This window comes from Fringilla coelebs (genome assembly GCF_963513975.1).
Source record: "Fringilla coelebs genome assembly, contig: SCAFFOLD_124, whole genome shotgun sequence".
In the NCBI taxonomy this organism is placed as follows: Eukaryota; Metazoa; Chordata; class Aves; order Passeriformes; family Fringillidae; genus Fringilla; species Fringilla coelebs.
In genome coordinates this window covers 30685-46868 of record NW_028167555.1, presented here as the reverse complement: position 1 = coordinate 46868, position 16184 = coordinate 30685, and the positions used below count along the sequence as shown (strand labels likewise).

General features: G+C 57.4%; 1 protein-coding gene across 1 annotated transcript; it reads left to right on the top strand.

Annotated features, from left to right (window-relative positions):
- Positions 1–1094: 1094 nt before the first annotated feature.
- On the top strand, positions 1095–15026 carry TRIM41 (tripartite motif containing 41). Its single transcript, XM_084227282.1, has 6 exons — positions 1095–2406; positions 7032–7127; positions 9721–9951; positions 11251–11273; positions 11898–12025; positions 14403–15026. The coding sequence occupies exons 1-6, from the start codon at positions 1507–1509 to the stop codon at positions 14942–14944; spliced, it is 1920 nt and encodes a 639-aa protein (XP_084083408.1). The 5' UTR covers positions 1095–1506; the 3' UTR covers positions 14945–15026.
- The last annotated feature ends 1158 nt before the right edge of the window (positions 15027–16184 follow it).

Sequence of the window (16184 nt, the reverse complement as noted above, 5' to 3'; positions counted from 1 at the left end):
CAGGGAGGGAAGCGGGGCTGAGATCCAAAATTACACCAGGAAAAATGAGGCAAAAAGGGGAAAAAGAGGAAAAAAGGTAAAAAAGGTTCGGGCAGGAAAATCGGAGTGTTTCTGCCCGGTTTCGAACCGGGGACCTTTCGCGTGTGAGGCGAACGTGATAACCACTACACTACAGAAACGCTGAGCGCCGAGCGCCGCCCGCGGCGGGAAAACCGCGCGGGGAGCGGGGGCTTGGGGCGAAAACGGGGGATTTCGGGGAAAAACGGGGGGATTTGGGGCGAAAACGGGGGGATTTGGGGTAAAACCGGGGGGATTTGGGGCGAAAACGGGGGATTTCGGGGAAAACCGGGGGGATTTGGGGTAAAAACGGGGGGATTTGGGGTAAAAATACCTGAGAGAGAGCCCGGACCGGGACTGGAATGGGGACAGGGACCAGGACAGGAACCGGGACCGGGAATGGACCGGGACAGGAACCGGGACCGGGACTGGAACGGGGATAGAGAAAACCGCGGGGAAAACGGGGGATTTCGGGCAAAAATACCTGAGAGAGAGCCCGGACCGGGACAGGGACCGAGACTGGGACGAAGACCGGGAATGGACCGGGAACGGAACCAGGACCGGGACTGGAACGGGGACAGGGACCAGGACAGGAGCCGGGACAGGAAGCAAGACCGGGAATGGACCGGGACAGGAATCGGGACCGGGACTGGAACGGGGACAGGGACTTGAACCGGGACTTGAACCGGAACCGGGACTGGAACCGGGACCGGAACCGGGACCGGGCAGCTCGGAGCGCCCCGCGCCGCGCTGGGGGCGGGGAGAGCCGCCAACGCCCCGCCTGCGGCCCCGCCCTCAACCCCGCCCCGCAGCGCTGGCACCGCCTCCAGTCCTCCAAGATCAACGAGTTGCGTGGCTGGATAAACCCTAGCGGAAACGGCGCGGCCGGTACTTCCGGTGTTGCTCGGCAACCGGAGAAACTTCCGGTCACGGTGGGCAGAAGGGACGGGGCCTAAACCGGAACGCGGAAGTGTCGCGGCCTTTCCTGTCCGTGGCGGAGCCGCCGCCGGGCGAGCGCTGCCGGGGAGACCCGGAAGGGGACCAGGACCGGGGCAGGAGCCGGGACCGGGATCGGGGGGCTTGGAGCGCCCCGGAAGCCGGTAACGCTCCGGCCGCGTCCCCAGTCCTCCAAAACCAAAGAGTTCCGTGGCTAGATAGACCCCAGAGGAAGCGCGGCGGCCGCTCTTTCCGGTCACGTTGGGCAGAAGGGGCGGCGCCTGAGCCGGAAGGCGGAAGTGCCGCGGCCTTTCCCGTCTGTGGCGGAGCCGCCGCCGGGCGAGCGCGGCCGGAGGGAACCGGGAGGAACCGGAGGGAACCGGGGGACACCGAGCGGGCACCGAGCGGGCACCGGGCGGCCGTGAGAGCGCGGGGCGAGGCGGCGGCGAGGCCCGGCGAGGCCTAGCGGGGCCCGGCCCGGCGGCGGCGGCGGCGGAGGAAGGCGGGGCGGGCATGGCGGCCCCCGCGGCGCTGGGCGGCCCCGGCTGCCGGCCGGACCCGGTGGAGACGCTGCAGGAGGAGGCGATCTGCGCCATCTGCCTGGACTACTTCGCCGACCCGGTGTCCATCGGCTGCGGGCACAACTTCTGCCGCGGCTGCATCTCCCGCCTGTGGGCCCGCGGCGGCGGCGGCGAGCCCGGCCCCGGCGGCTCCGCGCTGGGCGGGGAGGACGACGAGGAGGAGGAGGAGGAGGAGGAGGAAGAGCTGGAGGAAGACGAGCTGGACGTGGAGCAGGAGGAGGAAGGCGCGGACGAGGAGGAGGAGGAGGATGAGGACATGTGGGAGGAAGAGGAGGAGGAGGAGGAGGAGGAAGGCGAGCTGTGGGGGGACCCCGCTGAGGATGAGGAGGAGGAAGAGGAGGAAGAGGAGGAGGAGGAAGGCGACACCGCGTGGGCCGGCGGCGCGCAGGGCGGGCTGTACTTCGACTACGACGAGATGGAGGAGGAGGAGGTGGAGGAGGAGGAGGAAGCAGAGGATGATGAGGAGGAGGAGGAGGATGATGATGAAGAAGAGCGGCCCCCGCGGCGCCCCGGCGGCGCCTTCACCTGCCCGCAGTGCCGCAAATCCTTCTGGCAGCGCAGCTTCCGCCCCAACCTGCAGCTGGCCAACATGGTGCACATCATCCGCCAGCTGCACCCGCGCCCGCCCCGCGGCCCCGCCGCCGCCCCCGCCGCCGCCCCCGCCGCCGCCGCCGCGCCCGGCGGGCCCCCCGAGCTCTGCCGGCAGCACCAGGAGCCGCTGAAGCTCTTCTGCGAGGTGGACGAGGCGGCCATCTGCGTGGTGTGCCGCGAGGCCCGCGGGCACCGGCAGCACAGCGTGGTGCCGCTGGACGAGGTGGTGCAGGACTGCAAGGTATGGGGGGTTTGGGGGGAAATTGGGGGGTTTTGGGGTTTTTTGGGAGTTTGGGCGTGGTGCCGCTGGACGAGGTGGTGCAGGACTGCAAGGTGGGGGAGATTTGGGGGAATTTGGGGGGTTTTGGGGTTTATTTTGGGGGTTTAGACATGGTGTTGCTGGAGGAGGTGGTGCAGGACTGCAAGGTAGGAGGGGGGGAGATTTGGGGGAAATTTGGGGGGTTTTAGGGGAATTTGGGGTTTTTGGGGGGTTTGGGCGTGGTGCCGCTCGACGAGGTGGTGCAGGACTGCAGGGTGGGGGAGATTTGGGGGAATTTGGGGGGATTTTGGGGTTTTTTGGGAGTTTAGGTGTGGTGCCGCTGGACGAGGTGGTGCAGGACTGCAAGGTGGGGGAGATTTGGGGGAATTTGGGGGGTTTTGGGGTTTATTTTGGGGGTTTAGACATGGTGCTGCTGGAGGAGGTGGTGCAGGACTGCAAGGTAGGAGGGGGGGAAATTTGGGGGAATTTGGGGGGTTTTGGGGGTTTGGGGGTTTAGGCAGGGTGCAGGACTGCAAGGTGTGTGGGGTTTGGGGGAAATTTGGGGGAACTTGGGGAGTTTGGGGTTTATTTGGAGTTTGGGGGTTTAGGTGTGGGGCAGGACTGCAAGGTGTGCGGGGTTTGGGGGGATTTGGGGGAATTTGGGGGTTTTGGGGGGTTTATTTGGAGTTTGGGGGGTTTGGGCATGGTGCCGCTGGACGAGGTGGTGCAGGACTGCAAGGTGAGAGCGGGGTTTGGGGGAAATTTGGGGGTTTTTGGGGTTTATTTGGGGTTTATTTGGAGTGTGGGGGTTTAGGCAGGGTGCAGGACTGCAAGGTAGGAGGGGGGTTTGGGGGAATTTGGGGGTTTTGGGGGAAATTTGGGGTTTATTTGGAGTTTGGGGAGTTTAGGTGTGGTGCAGGACTGCAAGGTGTGCGGGGTTTGGGGGGATTTTGGGGGAATTTTGGGGTTTATTTGGAGTTTGGGGGGTTTGGGCGTGGTGCCGCTGGACGAGGTGGTGCAGGACTGCAAGGTAGGAGTGGGGTTTGGGGGGAATTTGGGGGTTTTTGGGGTTTATTTGGGGTTTATTTGGAGTTTGGGGGTTTAGGTGTGGTGCAGGACTGCAAGGTAGGAGGGGGGATTTGGGGGGATTTGGGGTTTTTTGGGGGTTTTTGGGGGGTTTGGGGGTTTAGGTGTGGTGCCGCTGGACGAGGTGGTGCAGGACTGCAAGGTAGGGGGGGAGATTTGGGGGAAATTTGGGTTTATTTGGAGTTTGGGGGTTTAGGTGTGGTGCAGGACTGCAAGGTGAGAGCGGGTTTGGGGGAAATTTGGGGGGAATTTGGGGGAGTTTGGGGGGTTTGGGGGGTTTAGACATGGTACTGCTGGACGAGGTGGTGCAGGACTGCAAGGTGAGAGCAGTTTGGGGGGATTTTGGGGTTTTTGGGGATTTGGGGGGTTTAGACATGGTGCTGCTGGACGAGGTGATGCAGGACTGCAAGGTGTGCAGGGGGGTTTGGGGAAATTTGGGGGGTTTTGGGGTTTTTGGGGGGTTTGGGGGGTTTGGGTGTGGTGCCGCTCGACAAGGTGGTGCAGGACTGCAAGGTACGAGGGGGGGAAATTTGGGGGGAATTTGGGGGGTTTTGGGGGTTTGGGGGTTTAGGCAGGGTGCAGGACTGCAAGGTGTGTGGGGTTTGGGGGAAATTTGGGGGAACTTGGGGAGTTTGGGGTTTATTTGGAGTTTGGGGGTTTAGGTGTGGGGCAGGACTGCAAGGTGTGCGGGGTTTGGGGGGATTTGGGGGAATTTGGGGGTTTTGGGGGGTTTATTTGGAGTTTGGGGGGTTTGGGCATGGTGCCGCTGGACGAGGTGGTGCAGGACTGCAAGGTGAGAGCAGTTTGGGGGAAATTTGGGGGTTTTTGGGGTTTATTTGGGGTTTATTTGGAGTGTGGGGGTTTAGGCAGGGTGCAGGACTGCAAGGTAGGAGGGGGGTTTGGGGGAATTTGGGGGTTTTGGGGGAAATTTGGGGTTTATTTGGAGTTTGGGGGTTTAGGCATGGTGCAGGACTGCAAGGTGTGCGGGGTTTGGGGGGAGTTTGGGGGAAATTTGGGGGGTTTGGGGGTTTAGGCGTGGTGCCGCTGGACGAGGTGGTGCAGGACTGCAAGGTATTTGGGGGGGGATTTGGGGGAAAATTGGGGGATTTTGGGGTTTTTGGGGGCTTTGGGGGGTTTGGGGGGTTTGGGTACAGTGCTGCTGGACGAGGTGGTGCAGGACTGCAAGGTGTGCGGGGAGATTTGGGGAAATTTGGGGGGTTTTGGCGTTTTTGGGGGGTTTGGGGGGTTTAGGCATGGTGCAGGACTGCAAGGTGGGAGTGGGGTTTGGGGGAGATTTGGGGGGTTTTGGGGATTTTGGGGGTTTAGACATGGTGCCGCTGGACGAGGTGGTGCAAGACTGTAAGGTGTGCGGGGGGGTTTGGGGGAAATTTGGGGGTTTTGGGGTTTATTTGGGGTTTATTTGGAGTTTGGGGGTTTAGGTGTGGTGCAGGACTGCAAGGTGAGAGCGGATTTGGGGGAGTTTGGGGTTTTTTTGGGGGTTTTTGGGGGTTTGGGGGGCTTTGGGCGTGGTGCCGCTGGACGAGGTGGTGCAGGACTGCAAGGTAGGAGGGGGGTTTGGGGGGTTTTTGGGGGGTTTTGGGGTTTTTGGGGGGTTTTGGGGAGTTTGGGGGGTTTGGGGGGTTTAGGTGTGGGGCAGGACTGCAAGGTGTGCGGGGGGATTTGGGGGAATTTGGGGGAATTTGGGGACTTTAGGCACGGTGCCGCTGGACGAGGTGGTGCAGGACTGCAAGGTGAGAGCGGATTTGGGGGGAAATTGGGGGGTTTTGGGGGATTTGGGGGGGTTTTGGGGGGTTTAGGTGTGGTGCAGGACTGCAAGGTACGGGGGGGGGTTTGGGGGGATTTGGGGTTTTTTTGGGGGTTTTTGGGGTTTTATTTGGAGTTTGGGGGTTTAGGTGTGGGGCAGGACTGCAAGGTAGGAGGGGGGTTTGGGGGGAATTTGGGGGGGTTTGGGGTTTTTGGGGGGTTTGGGGGGTTTGGGGGTTTGGGCGTGGTGCCGCTGGACGAGGTGGTGCAGGACTGCAAGGTAGGAGCGGGTTTGGGGGGAATTGGGGAGATTTTGGGGTTTATTTGGGAGTTTAGGTGTGGTGCAGGACTGCAAGGTGAGAGCGGGGGAAATTTGGGGAGATTTGGGGGATTTTGGGGGGTTTGGGGGGTTTAGCTGTGGTGCAGGACTGCAAGGTGTGCGGGGCAAATTTGGGAGAAATTTGAGGTTTTTTGGGGGGTTTAGGCACGGTGCCGCTGGACGAGGTGGTGCAGGACTGCAAGGTGTGCGGGGTTTGGGGGAGATTTGGGGGAATTTGGGGGTTTTGGGGTTTTTTGGGGGATTTTGGGGAGTTTGGGGGTTTAGGCAGGGTGCAGGACTGCAAGGTGAGAGCAGAGTTTGGGGGAAAATTGGGGGGTTTTGGGGTTTATTTTGGGGGTTTAGACATGGTGCTGCTGGAGGAGGTGGTGCAGGACTGCAAGGTGAGAGCAGTTTGGGGGGATTTGGGGAGATTTTGGGGTTTTTGGGGGTTTGGGGGTTTAGGCGTGGTGCCGCTGGACGAGGTGGTGCAGGACTGCAAGGTGTGCGGGGGGGAAATTTGGGGGAAATTTGGGGGGTTTTGGGGGATTTTGGGTTTATTTGGAGTGTGGGGGTTTAGGTGTGGTGCAGGACTGCAAGGTGAGAGGGGTTTGGGGGAAAATTGGGGGGTTTTGGGGTTTTTTGGGAGTTTGGGTGTGGTGCCGCTGGACGAGGTGGTGCAGGACTGCAAGGTAGGGGAGATTTGGGCGAAAATTGGGGGGTTTTGGGGAGTTTGGGGGGTTTAGACATGGTGCTGCTGGAGGAGGTGGTGCAGGACCGCAAGGTGTGCGGGGTTTGGGGGGATTTTGGGGTTTTTGGGGATTTGGGGGGTTTAGACGTGGTGCTGCTGGACGAGGTGGTGCAGGACTGCAAGGTGAGAGCAGTTTGGGGGGATTTGGGGAGATTTTGGGGTTTTTTGGGGGGTTTGGGGGTTTAGGCGTGGTGCCGCTGGAGGAGGTGGTGCAGGACTGCAAGGTAGGGGAGATTTGGGGAGTTTTGGGGAAAATTTGGGGGGTTTGGGGTTTATTTGGGGTTTATTTGGAGTTTGGGGGTTTAGGTGTGGTGCAGGACTGCAAGGTGAGAGCAGTTTGGGGGAAATTTGGGGGTTTTGGGGGGTTTGGGGGTTTAGGTGTGGAGGAGGTGGTGCAGGACTGCAAGGTAGGAGGGGAGATTTGGGGGAGATTTGGAGGAATTTGGGGGTTTTGGGGGGTTTGGGGGTTTAGGCAGGGTGCAGGACTGCAAGGTGAGAGCGGGTTTGGGGGGAAATTTGGGGGATTTTGGGGGTTTTGGGGGGTTTTTTGGGAGTTTAGGCATGGTGCCGCTCGATGAGGCGGTGCAGGACTGCAGGGTGGGAGTGGAATTTGGGGGGATTTGGGGTTTTTTGGGAGGTCTGGGGGCAGGATTCCCGCTGTGGCCTGCCCTCACCCCCTGCCCTGCTCAGAACAAGCTGCAGAGCCACCTGGAGCCCCTGAGGAGGCAGCTGGAGGCGGTGCTGAAACAGAAATCCAGCGAGGAGGAGAAAATCTCCCTGCTGAGGGTGAGCCCTGCATCCCTGCCAGGACAGGAAAACCCAAAAAATCCCCTTTTTGACCCATTCCATCCTGCCCAGGCGGGAAAAACACAAAATCCCCTTTTCTGACCCATTTCATCCCTGCCAGGACAGGAAAAACACAAAATCCCCTTTTCTGACCCATTCCATCCTGCCAGGTCAGGAAAACCCAAAAAATCCCCTTTTCTGACCAATTTCATCCTGCCAGGACACCAAAATCCCCTTTTCTGACCCATTTCATCCTGCCAGGACACCAAAATCCCCTTTTCTGCCCCATTCCATCCCTGCCAGCACAGGGAAACCCAAAAAATCCCCTTTTCTCACCCATTTCTCCCTGCCAGGACAGGAAAACCCAAAATCCCCTTTTCTGACCCATTCCATCCTGCCAGGACAGGAAAACCCAAAAAATCCCCTTTTCTCACCCATTTCTCCCTGCCCAGACAGAGCCAGGGCACCAAAATCCCCTTTTCTGACCCATTTCATCCCTGCCAGGACAGGAAAAACACAAAATCCCCTTTTCTGCCCCATTTTATGCATTCCCAATCAGTGCCAGGACACCAAAATCCCCTTTTTTATTCCAACACAGAAATTTGGTGGTAAAGAAGTTTAAATTTGGGGTTAAAAGGCTGGAAATTGTGACTTCAATGCTGATTTTGGGGCTAAAGCAGAGGAAATTTGGGGTTAAAGGGCTGGAATTTGTTATTGAACAGTGGAAATTTGGGGTTAAAGGAGTGGAATTTGTCAATCCAACCCTGGAAATTGCTGCTCCAACACAGAAATTTGGTGTTAAAAGAGTGGAATTTGGTGTTAAAGGGCTGGAAATTGTTATTGAACAGTTGAAATTTGGGGTTAAAGGGCTGGAAATTGTTATTGAACAGTGGAAATTTGGGGTTAAAGGGCCAAAAATCATTATTGAAGGAGTGGAAATTTGGGGTTAAAGGGCTGGAAATTGTTATTGAAGGAATGGAAATTTGGGGTTAAAGGGCTGGAAATCCTTGCTCCAACACAGAAATTTGGTGTGAAAGGGCCAGAAATTGTTATTGAACAGTGGAAATTTGAGGTTAAAGGGCTGGAAATCGTGGCTCCAAGCCTGGAAATCGTCACTCCAACACAGAAATTTGGGGTTAAAGGGCAGGAATTTGTAATTGAACAGTGGAAATTTGAGGTTAAAGAGCAGGAAATCTTTGCTCCAACACAGAAACTTGGGGTTGAAGGGCTGGAAATTGTCACTCCAACATGGAAATTTGGGATTAAAGGGATGGAAATTATTATTGAGCAGTGGAAATTCGGTGTTGAAGGGCAGGAAATCATCGCTCCAACACAGAAATTTGGTGTTGAAGGGCCGTAAATTGTTATTGAGCAGTGGAAATTTGGTGTTAAAGGGCTGGAAATCGTCACTCCAAGCCTGGAAATCTCTGCTCCAACACGGAAATTCGGGATTAAAGTGCAGGAAATTGTTATTGAACAGTGGAAATTTGGGGTTAAAGGGCCGTAAATCATCGCTCCAACACAGAAATTCGAGGTTAAAGGAGTGGAATTTGGTGTTAAAAGGCTGGAAATTGTTATTGAAGGAGTGGAAATTTGGGGTTAAAGGGCTGGAAATTGTTATGGAACAGTGGAAATTTGGGCTTAAAGGGCAGGAAATTGATGCTTCAATACGGAAATTTGGGGTTAAAGGGCAGGAAATCATCGCTCCAAGCCTGGAAATCTCTGCTCCAACACGGAAATTCAGGGTTGAAGGGCTGGAAATTGTTATTGAAGGAGTGGAAATTTGGGGTTAAAGGGCTGGAAATTGTGGCTCCAATGCAGAAATTTGGGGTTGAAGGGCTGGAAATTTGGTGTTAAAGTGCAGGAAATTGTTATTGAACAGTGGAAATTTGGGGTTAAAGGGCTGGAAATCGTTATTGAACAGTGGAAATTTGGGGTTAAAAGAGTGGAATTTGGTGTTAAAAGGCTGGAAATTTTTACTGGAGGGGTGGAAATTTGGGGTTGAAGGGCAGGAATTTGTTATTGAGCAGTGGAAATTCGGTGTTGAAGAGCCCTAAATCATCGCTCCAAGCCTGGAAATCGTCACTCCAACACGGAAATTTGGGGTTGAAGGGCAGGAAATTGTTATTGAGCAATGGAAATTTGGGGTTAAAGGAGTGGAAATTTGGGGTTAAAGGGCTGGAATTTGTTATTGAACAATGGAAATTTGGGGTTAAAGGGCTGGAAATTTGGTGTTAAAGTGCAGGAATTTGTTATTGAGCAGTGGAAATTTGGGGTTAAAGTGCAGGAATTTGTTATTGAACAGTGGAAATTTGGGGTTAAAGGGCTGGAAATTTGGGGTTAAAGGGCTGGAATTTGTTATTGAACAGTGGAAATTCGGTGTTGAAGGGCTGGAATTTGTTATTGAACAGTGGAAATTTGGGGTTAAAGGGCTGGAAATTTGGTGTTAAAGTGCAGGAATTTGTTATTGAACAGTGGAAATTCGGCGTTGAAGGGCCGTAAATCATCGCTCCAACACAGAAATGCGGTGTTAACGGGCCGTAAGCGGCCGTGCAGACCCTCAGCCCCTTTCCCCACCCCCCTCTCCCCCCAGGAGCAGATGCAGGCGGAGATGCAGGAGCTGGAGGCGGATTTCGAGGTGCTGCATCGCTTCCTGGCGGGCGAGCAGGTGCTGCTGCTGCGGCAGCTGCAGGAGCGGCACGAGGCGCTGCAGGCGCGGCAGCGGCGCAACCTCGGGGTGCTGGAGGAGAGGGGGGCGGCCCTGAGGAGGCTGATCGCTGATGCTGAGGCTGCAGGGAGGCAGGAGGGGCTGCAGCTGCTCAAGGTGGGTCAGACTGGGGTAAACTGGGCATACTGGGATGGACTGGGACTGGGGGATGGCAGCGGCGCAACCTGGGGGCCCTGGAGGAGAGGGGGGCTGCCCTGAGGAGACTGATCGCTGATGCTGAGGCTGCAGGGAGGCAGGAGGGGCTGCAGCTGCTCAAGGTGGGTCAGACTGGGCAAACTGGGCATACTGGGATGGACTGGGAGGGACTGGGATGGACTGGGATGGACTGGGACTGGGGGATGGCAGTGCTGTAACCTGGGGGCCCTGGAGGAGCGGGGGGCAGCCCTCAGGAGGCTGATCGCTGATGCTGAGGCTGCAGGGAGGCAGGAGGGGCTGCAGCTGCTCAAGGTGGGTCAAACTGGGCAAACTGGGCATACTGGGATGGACTGGGATGGACTGGGACTGGGGGAACTGGGATGAGACCCCTGGAGGAGAGGGGGGTGGCCCTGAGGAGGCTGATTGCCAATGCTGAGGCAAAATGATGAGGTAAAATCCTTTGGAGCTGATTTTGGGTTAAATTGGGGCAGGATTGGCCCCTCTGGAGCCGATTTTGGGTTAAATTGGGGCAGGATTTTCACCTTGGAGCCGATTTTGGGTTAAAATCCAGCAAGATCAGCCCCTTTGGTGCTGATTTTGGGTTAAAATGGGGCAGGATTTGCACCTTGGAGCCGATTTTGGGTTAAATTGGGGCAGGATTGGCCCCTCTGGAGCCGATTTTGGGTTAAAATGGGGCAGGATTGGCACCTTGGAGCTGATTTTGGGTTAAAATGGGGCAGGATTGGCCCCTTTGGTGCTGATTTTGGGTTAAAATGGGGCAGGATTGGCACCTTGGAGCCGATTTTGGGTTAAAATGGGGCAGGATTGGCACCTTGGAGCCGATTTTGGGTTAAATTGGGGCAGGATCTGCCCCTCTGGAGCCGATTTTGGGTTAACATCCAGCAAGATCAGCCCCTCTGGAGCCAATTTTGGGTTAAAATGGGGCAGGATTGGCCCCTTTGGTGCTGATTTTGGGGTGAAATGGGGCAAAATCCTTTGGAGCCGATTTTGGGTTAAATTGGGGCAGGATTGGCCCCCTTGGAGCAGATTTTGGGTTAAAATCCAGCAAGATCAGCCCCTCTGGAGCCGATTTTGGGTTAAATTGGGGCAGGATTGGCCCCCTTGGAGCTGATTTTGGGTTAAAATCCAGCAAGATCAGCCCCTCTGGAGCCAATTTTGGGTTCAAATCCCCCAGGACCGATCCAAATCCTCATTAAATTTTTCCCTTTTTTCTCTCCCCTCTCTGTTGGGCACCTCCAGGACATCAAAGGCACCTTCATCAGGTGAGTCCCTCTGTTCCCAGGTGGGGTTTGGGGCTGGTTTGGGATTTTTGGGGCTGGTTTGGGGCTGGTTTGGGATTTTTTGGGGCTGTTTAGGGACATTTTGGGGCTGGTTTGGGATTTTTGGGGCTGGTTTGGGGCTGGTTTGGGATTTTTTGAGGCTGTTTAGGGACATTTTGGGGCTGGTTTGGGATTTTTGGGGCTGTTTAGGGACATTTTAGGGCTGGTTTGGGATTTTTGGGGCTGGTTTGGGATTTTTGGGGCTGGTTTGGGGCTGGTTTGGGATTTTTGGGGCTGTTTAGGGACATTTTGGGGCTGGTTTGGGATTTTTGGGGCTGGTTTGGGATTTTTGGGGCTGGTTAGGGACATTTGGGGCTGGTTTGGGACATTTTGGGGCTGGTTAGGGACATTTGGAGCTGGTTTGGGACATTTTGGGGCTGTTTAGGGACATTTGGAGCTGGTTTGGGACATTTGGAGCTGGTTTGGGACATTTTGGGCTGATTTGGGACATTTGGGGGAGCAGGGAGGCCGGGGTCACACCTTGGAGCAGCTGGATCCCAATTTCCCCCCTTTTCCCCCGTTTTTCCCCGTTTTTCCCAATTTCCCCTGTTTTTTCCCCATTTCCAGGTGTGAGAACATCAAGTTCCAGGAGCCCGAGATGGTGCCCGTGGACGTGGGGAGGAAGTTCAGGAATTGTTTCCTGCAGGACGTGGTGATGAGGAAGATGGAAAAGGTCTTCAGCAAAGTGCCCCAAGGTGGGGGAAATTTGGGGTGAAAAGGGGGAAAATTGGGGTTAAAGGAGGGATTGGAAATTTGGGGTGAAAGGGGGGAAAATTGGGGTAAAGGAGGGATGGGAAATTTGGGGTGAGAACGGGGGAAAAATGGGGTAAAGGAGGGATGGGAAATTTGGGGTGAAAGGAGGGTAAATTGGGGTTAAAGGAGGGAAAATTGGGGTTAAAGGAGGGATGGGAAATTTGGGGTTAAAGGGGGAAAATTGGGGTGAAAAGGGGGAAAATTGGGGATTGAAGTGATTGGAAATTTGGGGTGAAAAGGGGGAAAATTGGGGATTGGAAATTTGGGGTGAAAAGGGGGAAAATTGGGGATTGGAAATTTGGGATTAAAGGAGGGAAATTTGGGGTGAAAGGAGGGAAAATTTGGGATTGAAGGGATTGGAAATTTGGGGTGAAAGGGGGGAAAATTGGGGTTAAAGGAGGGATGGGAAATTTGGGGTGAAAAGGGGGAAAATTGGGGTGAAAAGGCTGGAAATTTGGGATTGAAGGGATTGGAAATTTGGGGTGAAAAGAGGGAAAATTGGGGATGGGAAATTTGGGGTGAAAGGAGGGAAAATTGGGGATTGGAGGGATTGGAAATTTGGGGTGAAAAGAGGGAAAATTGGGGATTGAAGGGATTGGAAATTTGGGGTTAAAGGAACAGGAATAGGGATCAAAGAGCTGAGAATTGGGGTTAAAAGTCAGGAAATTGGGGTTCAAGGATTGCAGATTTCCGTCCAAGGGCTGTAAATCCTCGCTCCAACCCCCCCTACCCCCAAACCCCAAATCCCCCCAAACGCCCCTAACCTCAAATCCCCCTAACTCCTCCTAACCCCCAAACCCCCCTAACCCCCCCTAACCCCCAAATCCTCCCAAATCCCCCCAGACCCCCCAGACCCCTTTAACCCCCTCTTTTCCCCCACAGCCGACGTCACCCTGGACCCCTCCACCGCCCACCCCCACCTGAGCCTGTCCCTGGATGGGTGCAGCGTCCGTCTGTCCCCCTAACCCCCCCTAACCCCCAACCCCAAACTCCCCTAAACCCCCCCTAACCCCCCAAACCCCTTTAACCCCCTCTTTCCCCCACAGCCGACATCACCCTGGACCCCTCCACTGCCCACCCCCACCTGAGCCTGTCCCTGGATGGGTGCAGCGTCCGTCTGTCCCCCAAACCCCCCCTAACCCCAAAACCCCAGACCCCCAAACTTCCCCAAATCCTACCAAATCCCCCTAACCCCCCCTGACCCCTTTAACCCCCTCTTTCCCCCCCACAGCCGACGTCACCCTGGACCCCTCCACCGCCCACCCCCGCCTGTCGCTGTCCCTGGACCGGCGCAGTGTCCGTCTGTCCCCCAAACCCCCATAACCCCAAATCCCCCCAAGTCCCCCTAACCCCAAACCCCCCCTAACCCCCCAGACCCCTTTAACCCTAACTCTCCCCCCCACAGCCGACGTCACCCTGGACCCCTCCACCGCCCACCCCCGCCTGTCGCTGTCCCTGGACCAGCGCAGCGTCCGTCTGTCCCCCTAACCCCCATAACCCCCAAACCCCTAAACCCCAGACCCCCAAACTCCCCCAAATCCTACCAAACCCCCCCTAACCCCCCCTAACCCCCCAGACCCCTTTAACCCCCTCTTTCCCCCCACAGCCGACGTCACCCTGGACCCCTCCACCGCCCACCCCCGCCTGTCCCTGTCCCTGTCCCTGGACCAGCGCAGCGTCCGTCTGTCCCCCAAACCCCCCCTTACCCCCCAACCCCAAACTCCCCAAAACCCCCAAACCCCCAGACCCCCAAACTCCCTCAAACCCCCCAAACCCCCCAAATCCCCCCTAACCACCTTTCCCCCCCCACAGCCGACGTCACCCTGGACCCCTCCACCGCCCACCCCCGCCTGTCGCTGTCCCTGGACCGGCGCAGCGTCCGTCTGTCCCCCAAACCCCCCCAAACCCCCCAAGTCCCCCTAACCCCAAAACCCCCCAAACCCCCTAAACCCCCCCAAACCCCCCTGACCCCTTTAACCACCTTTTCCCCCCCAGCTGACGTCACCCTGGACCCCTCCACCGCCCACCCCCGCCTGAGCCTGTCCCTGGATGGGCGCAGCGTCCGTCTGTCCCCCAAACCCCCCCTAACCCCCAAACTCCCCCAAACCCCCCCATAACCCCCCAGACCCCTTTAACCCCCTCTTTCCCCCCGCAGCCGACGTCACCCTGGACCCCTCCACCGCCCACCCCCGCCTGTCACTGTCTCTGGATGGGCGCAGCGTCCGTCTGTCCTCCAAACCCCCCCAAACCCCCCAAGTCCCCCTAACCCCAAAACCCCCCAAACCCCCCAAACCCCTTTAACCCTCTTTCCCCCCACAGCCGACGTCACCCTGGACCCCTCCACCGCCCACCCCCGCCTGTCGCTGTCGCTGGACCGGCGCAGCGTCCGTCTGTCCGAGCGGCGCGCGGAGCCCCTGGACGGAACCGGAGCCCGGCCGCGCTGGGACGGCGGCGGCGACCTCTGCGTGCTGGGCGCCCCCGGCTTCAGCGCCGGCCGCCACTACTGGGAGGTGGAGGTGGGCGGGCGGCGCGGCTGGGCCGTGGGCGCCGCCCGCGAGAGCGCCCGGCCCCGCCACAAGGGCGGTACCGGCACCGGTACCGGGCCCCGCAGGGAGATCTGGGCCGTGGGCACCTCGGGCAAGAAGTACCAGGCGCTGACGGCCACGGAGCAGACGGCGCTGGCGCCCGGCGAGCAGCCGCGGCGCTTCGGCGTCTACCTGGACTACGAGCGCGGGCAGCTGTGCTTCTACAACGCCGAGAGCATGAGCCACATCCACACCTTCCACATCTGCTGCCGCGAGCGCGTCTTCCCCTTCTTCCGCGTGCTGGCCCGCGGCACCCGCATCAAGATCTGCACCTGACCGGGACGGGGCGAGCACACGGGCACCGAGGATCTTCCTCCTTTGTCGCTCCTCTTCCTCCTCCTCCTCATCCTCATCCTCGTGTCCGGTGCCGCGGGGTTGGGGCAGCTCGGGGTGGGGAGGCGCCGTGGGGCAGGCGGGGTCTGGCTGGGAGCTGGGTTTGGGTGAAAATGGGGCAGGATCTGCCACTTTAGAGCCAATTTTGGGTTAAAATGGGACAGGATCAGCCACTTTACAGCCAATTTAGGGTCATCCTGGGGTGAGATCTGCTCCTTTGGAGCCAATTTTGGGTTGAAATGGGGCAGGATCCACCTTGGAGTTTGGTTTCGGTTGAAATGGGGTGAGATTTGCCCCTTTGGAACTGGTTTTGGGTTGAAATGGGGCAGGATCTGCCTTGGAGTTGGGTTTTGGTTAAAATGGGGCAGGATTGGCCCCTTTGGAACTGGTTTTGGGTTGAAATAGGGTGAGATCTGCTACTTTGGAACCGGTTTTGGGTTGAAATCCGGCAGGATCTGCCACTCTGGAACTGGTTTTGGGTTAAAATGAGGCAGATCTGCCACTTTGGAGCCAATTTTGGGTTAAAATCCGGCAGGATCCTCCCCTTTGGAGCCAATTTTGGGTTAAAATGGGGCAGGATCAGCCACTTTGGAGTCAGTTTTGGGTTAAATTGGGGTGAGATCTGCCACTTTGGAGTCAGTTTTGGGTTGAAATCCGGCAGGATCGGCCCCTCTGGAGGTGACTTTGTTTGGGACCGGCGCGGATTCCCCTCGGCTCTGGTTCCGGGTGCTGGGAGCTGCCCCCTCTGTCCTTCTGTCCATCCCTCTGTCCGTCCCTCTGTCCCTCTGTCCGTCCCTCTGTCCGTCCCTCCCTCCCCAGTTGAGTTTGGCCCCTCCCCGGGAGTTTTTTGGGACCAAATCCTCTCGGATCAGCCCCTCCCTCCTTGCCCAAAATCCGCATTTTTCGCTGCCCGGATTTTTTGGGGTCCCCCCGCGCCGCCCTCCCCCCGCTGTTGGCTCCCCTCCCCCTCCCCTCCCCCTCCCTGCCGTTTTTGGGGGAAAATCCCGGGTTTTCCTCTCCCCTCTGGCACTTTAGGGGCTCCTGCCCCGCAGCTCCCCGGCTTGGGGATAATTTATTTTTTTTCCCTTTTTTTTTTTTGGTTTCCAGCCGGATCCTGTCCCAGCCGGGAGCTGCCCCTCCCCCTCCCCGTTTTTCCCTGGATTTGGGTGGATTTGGGTGGATT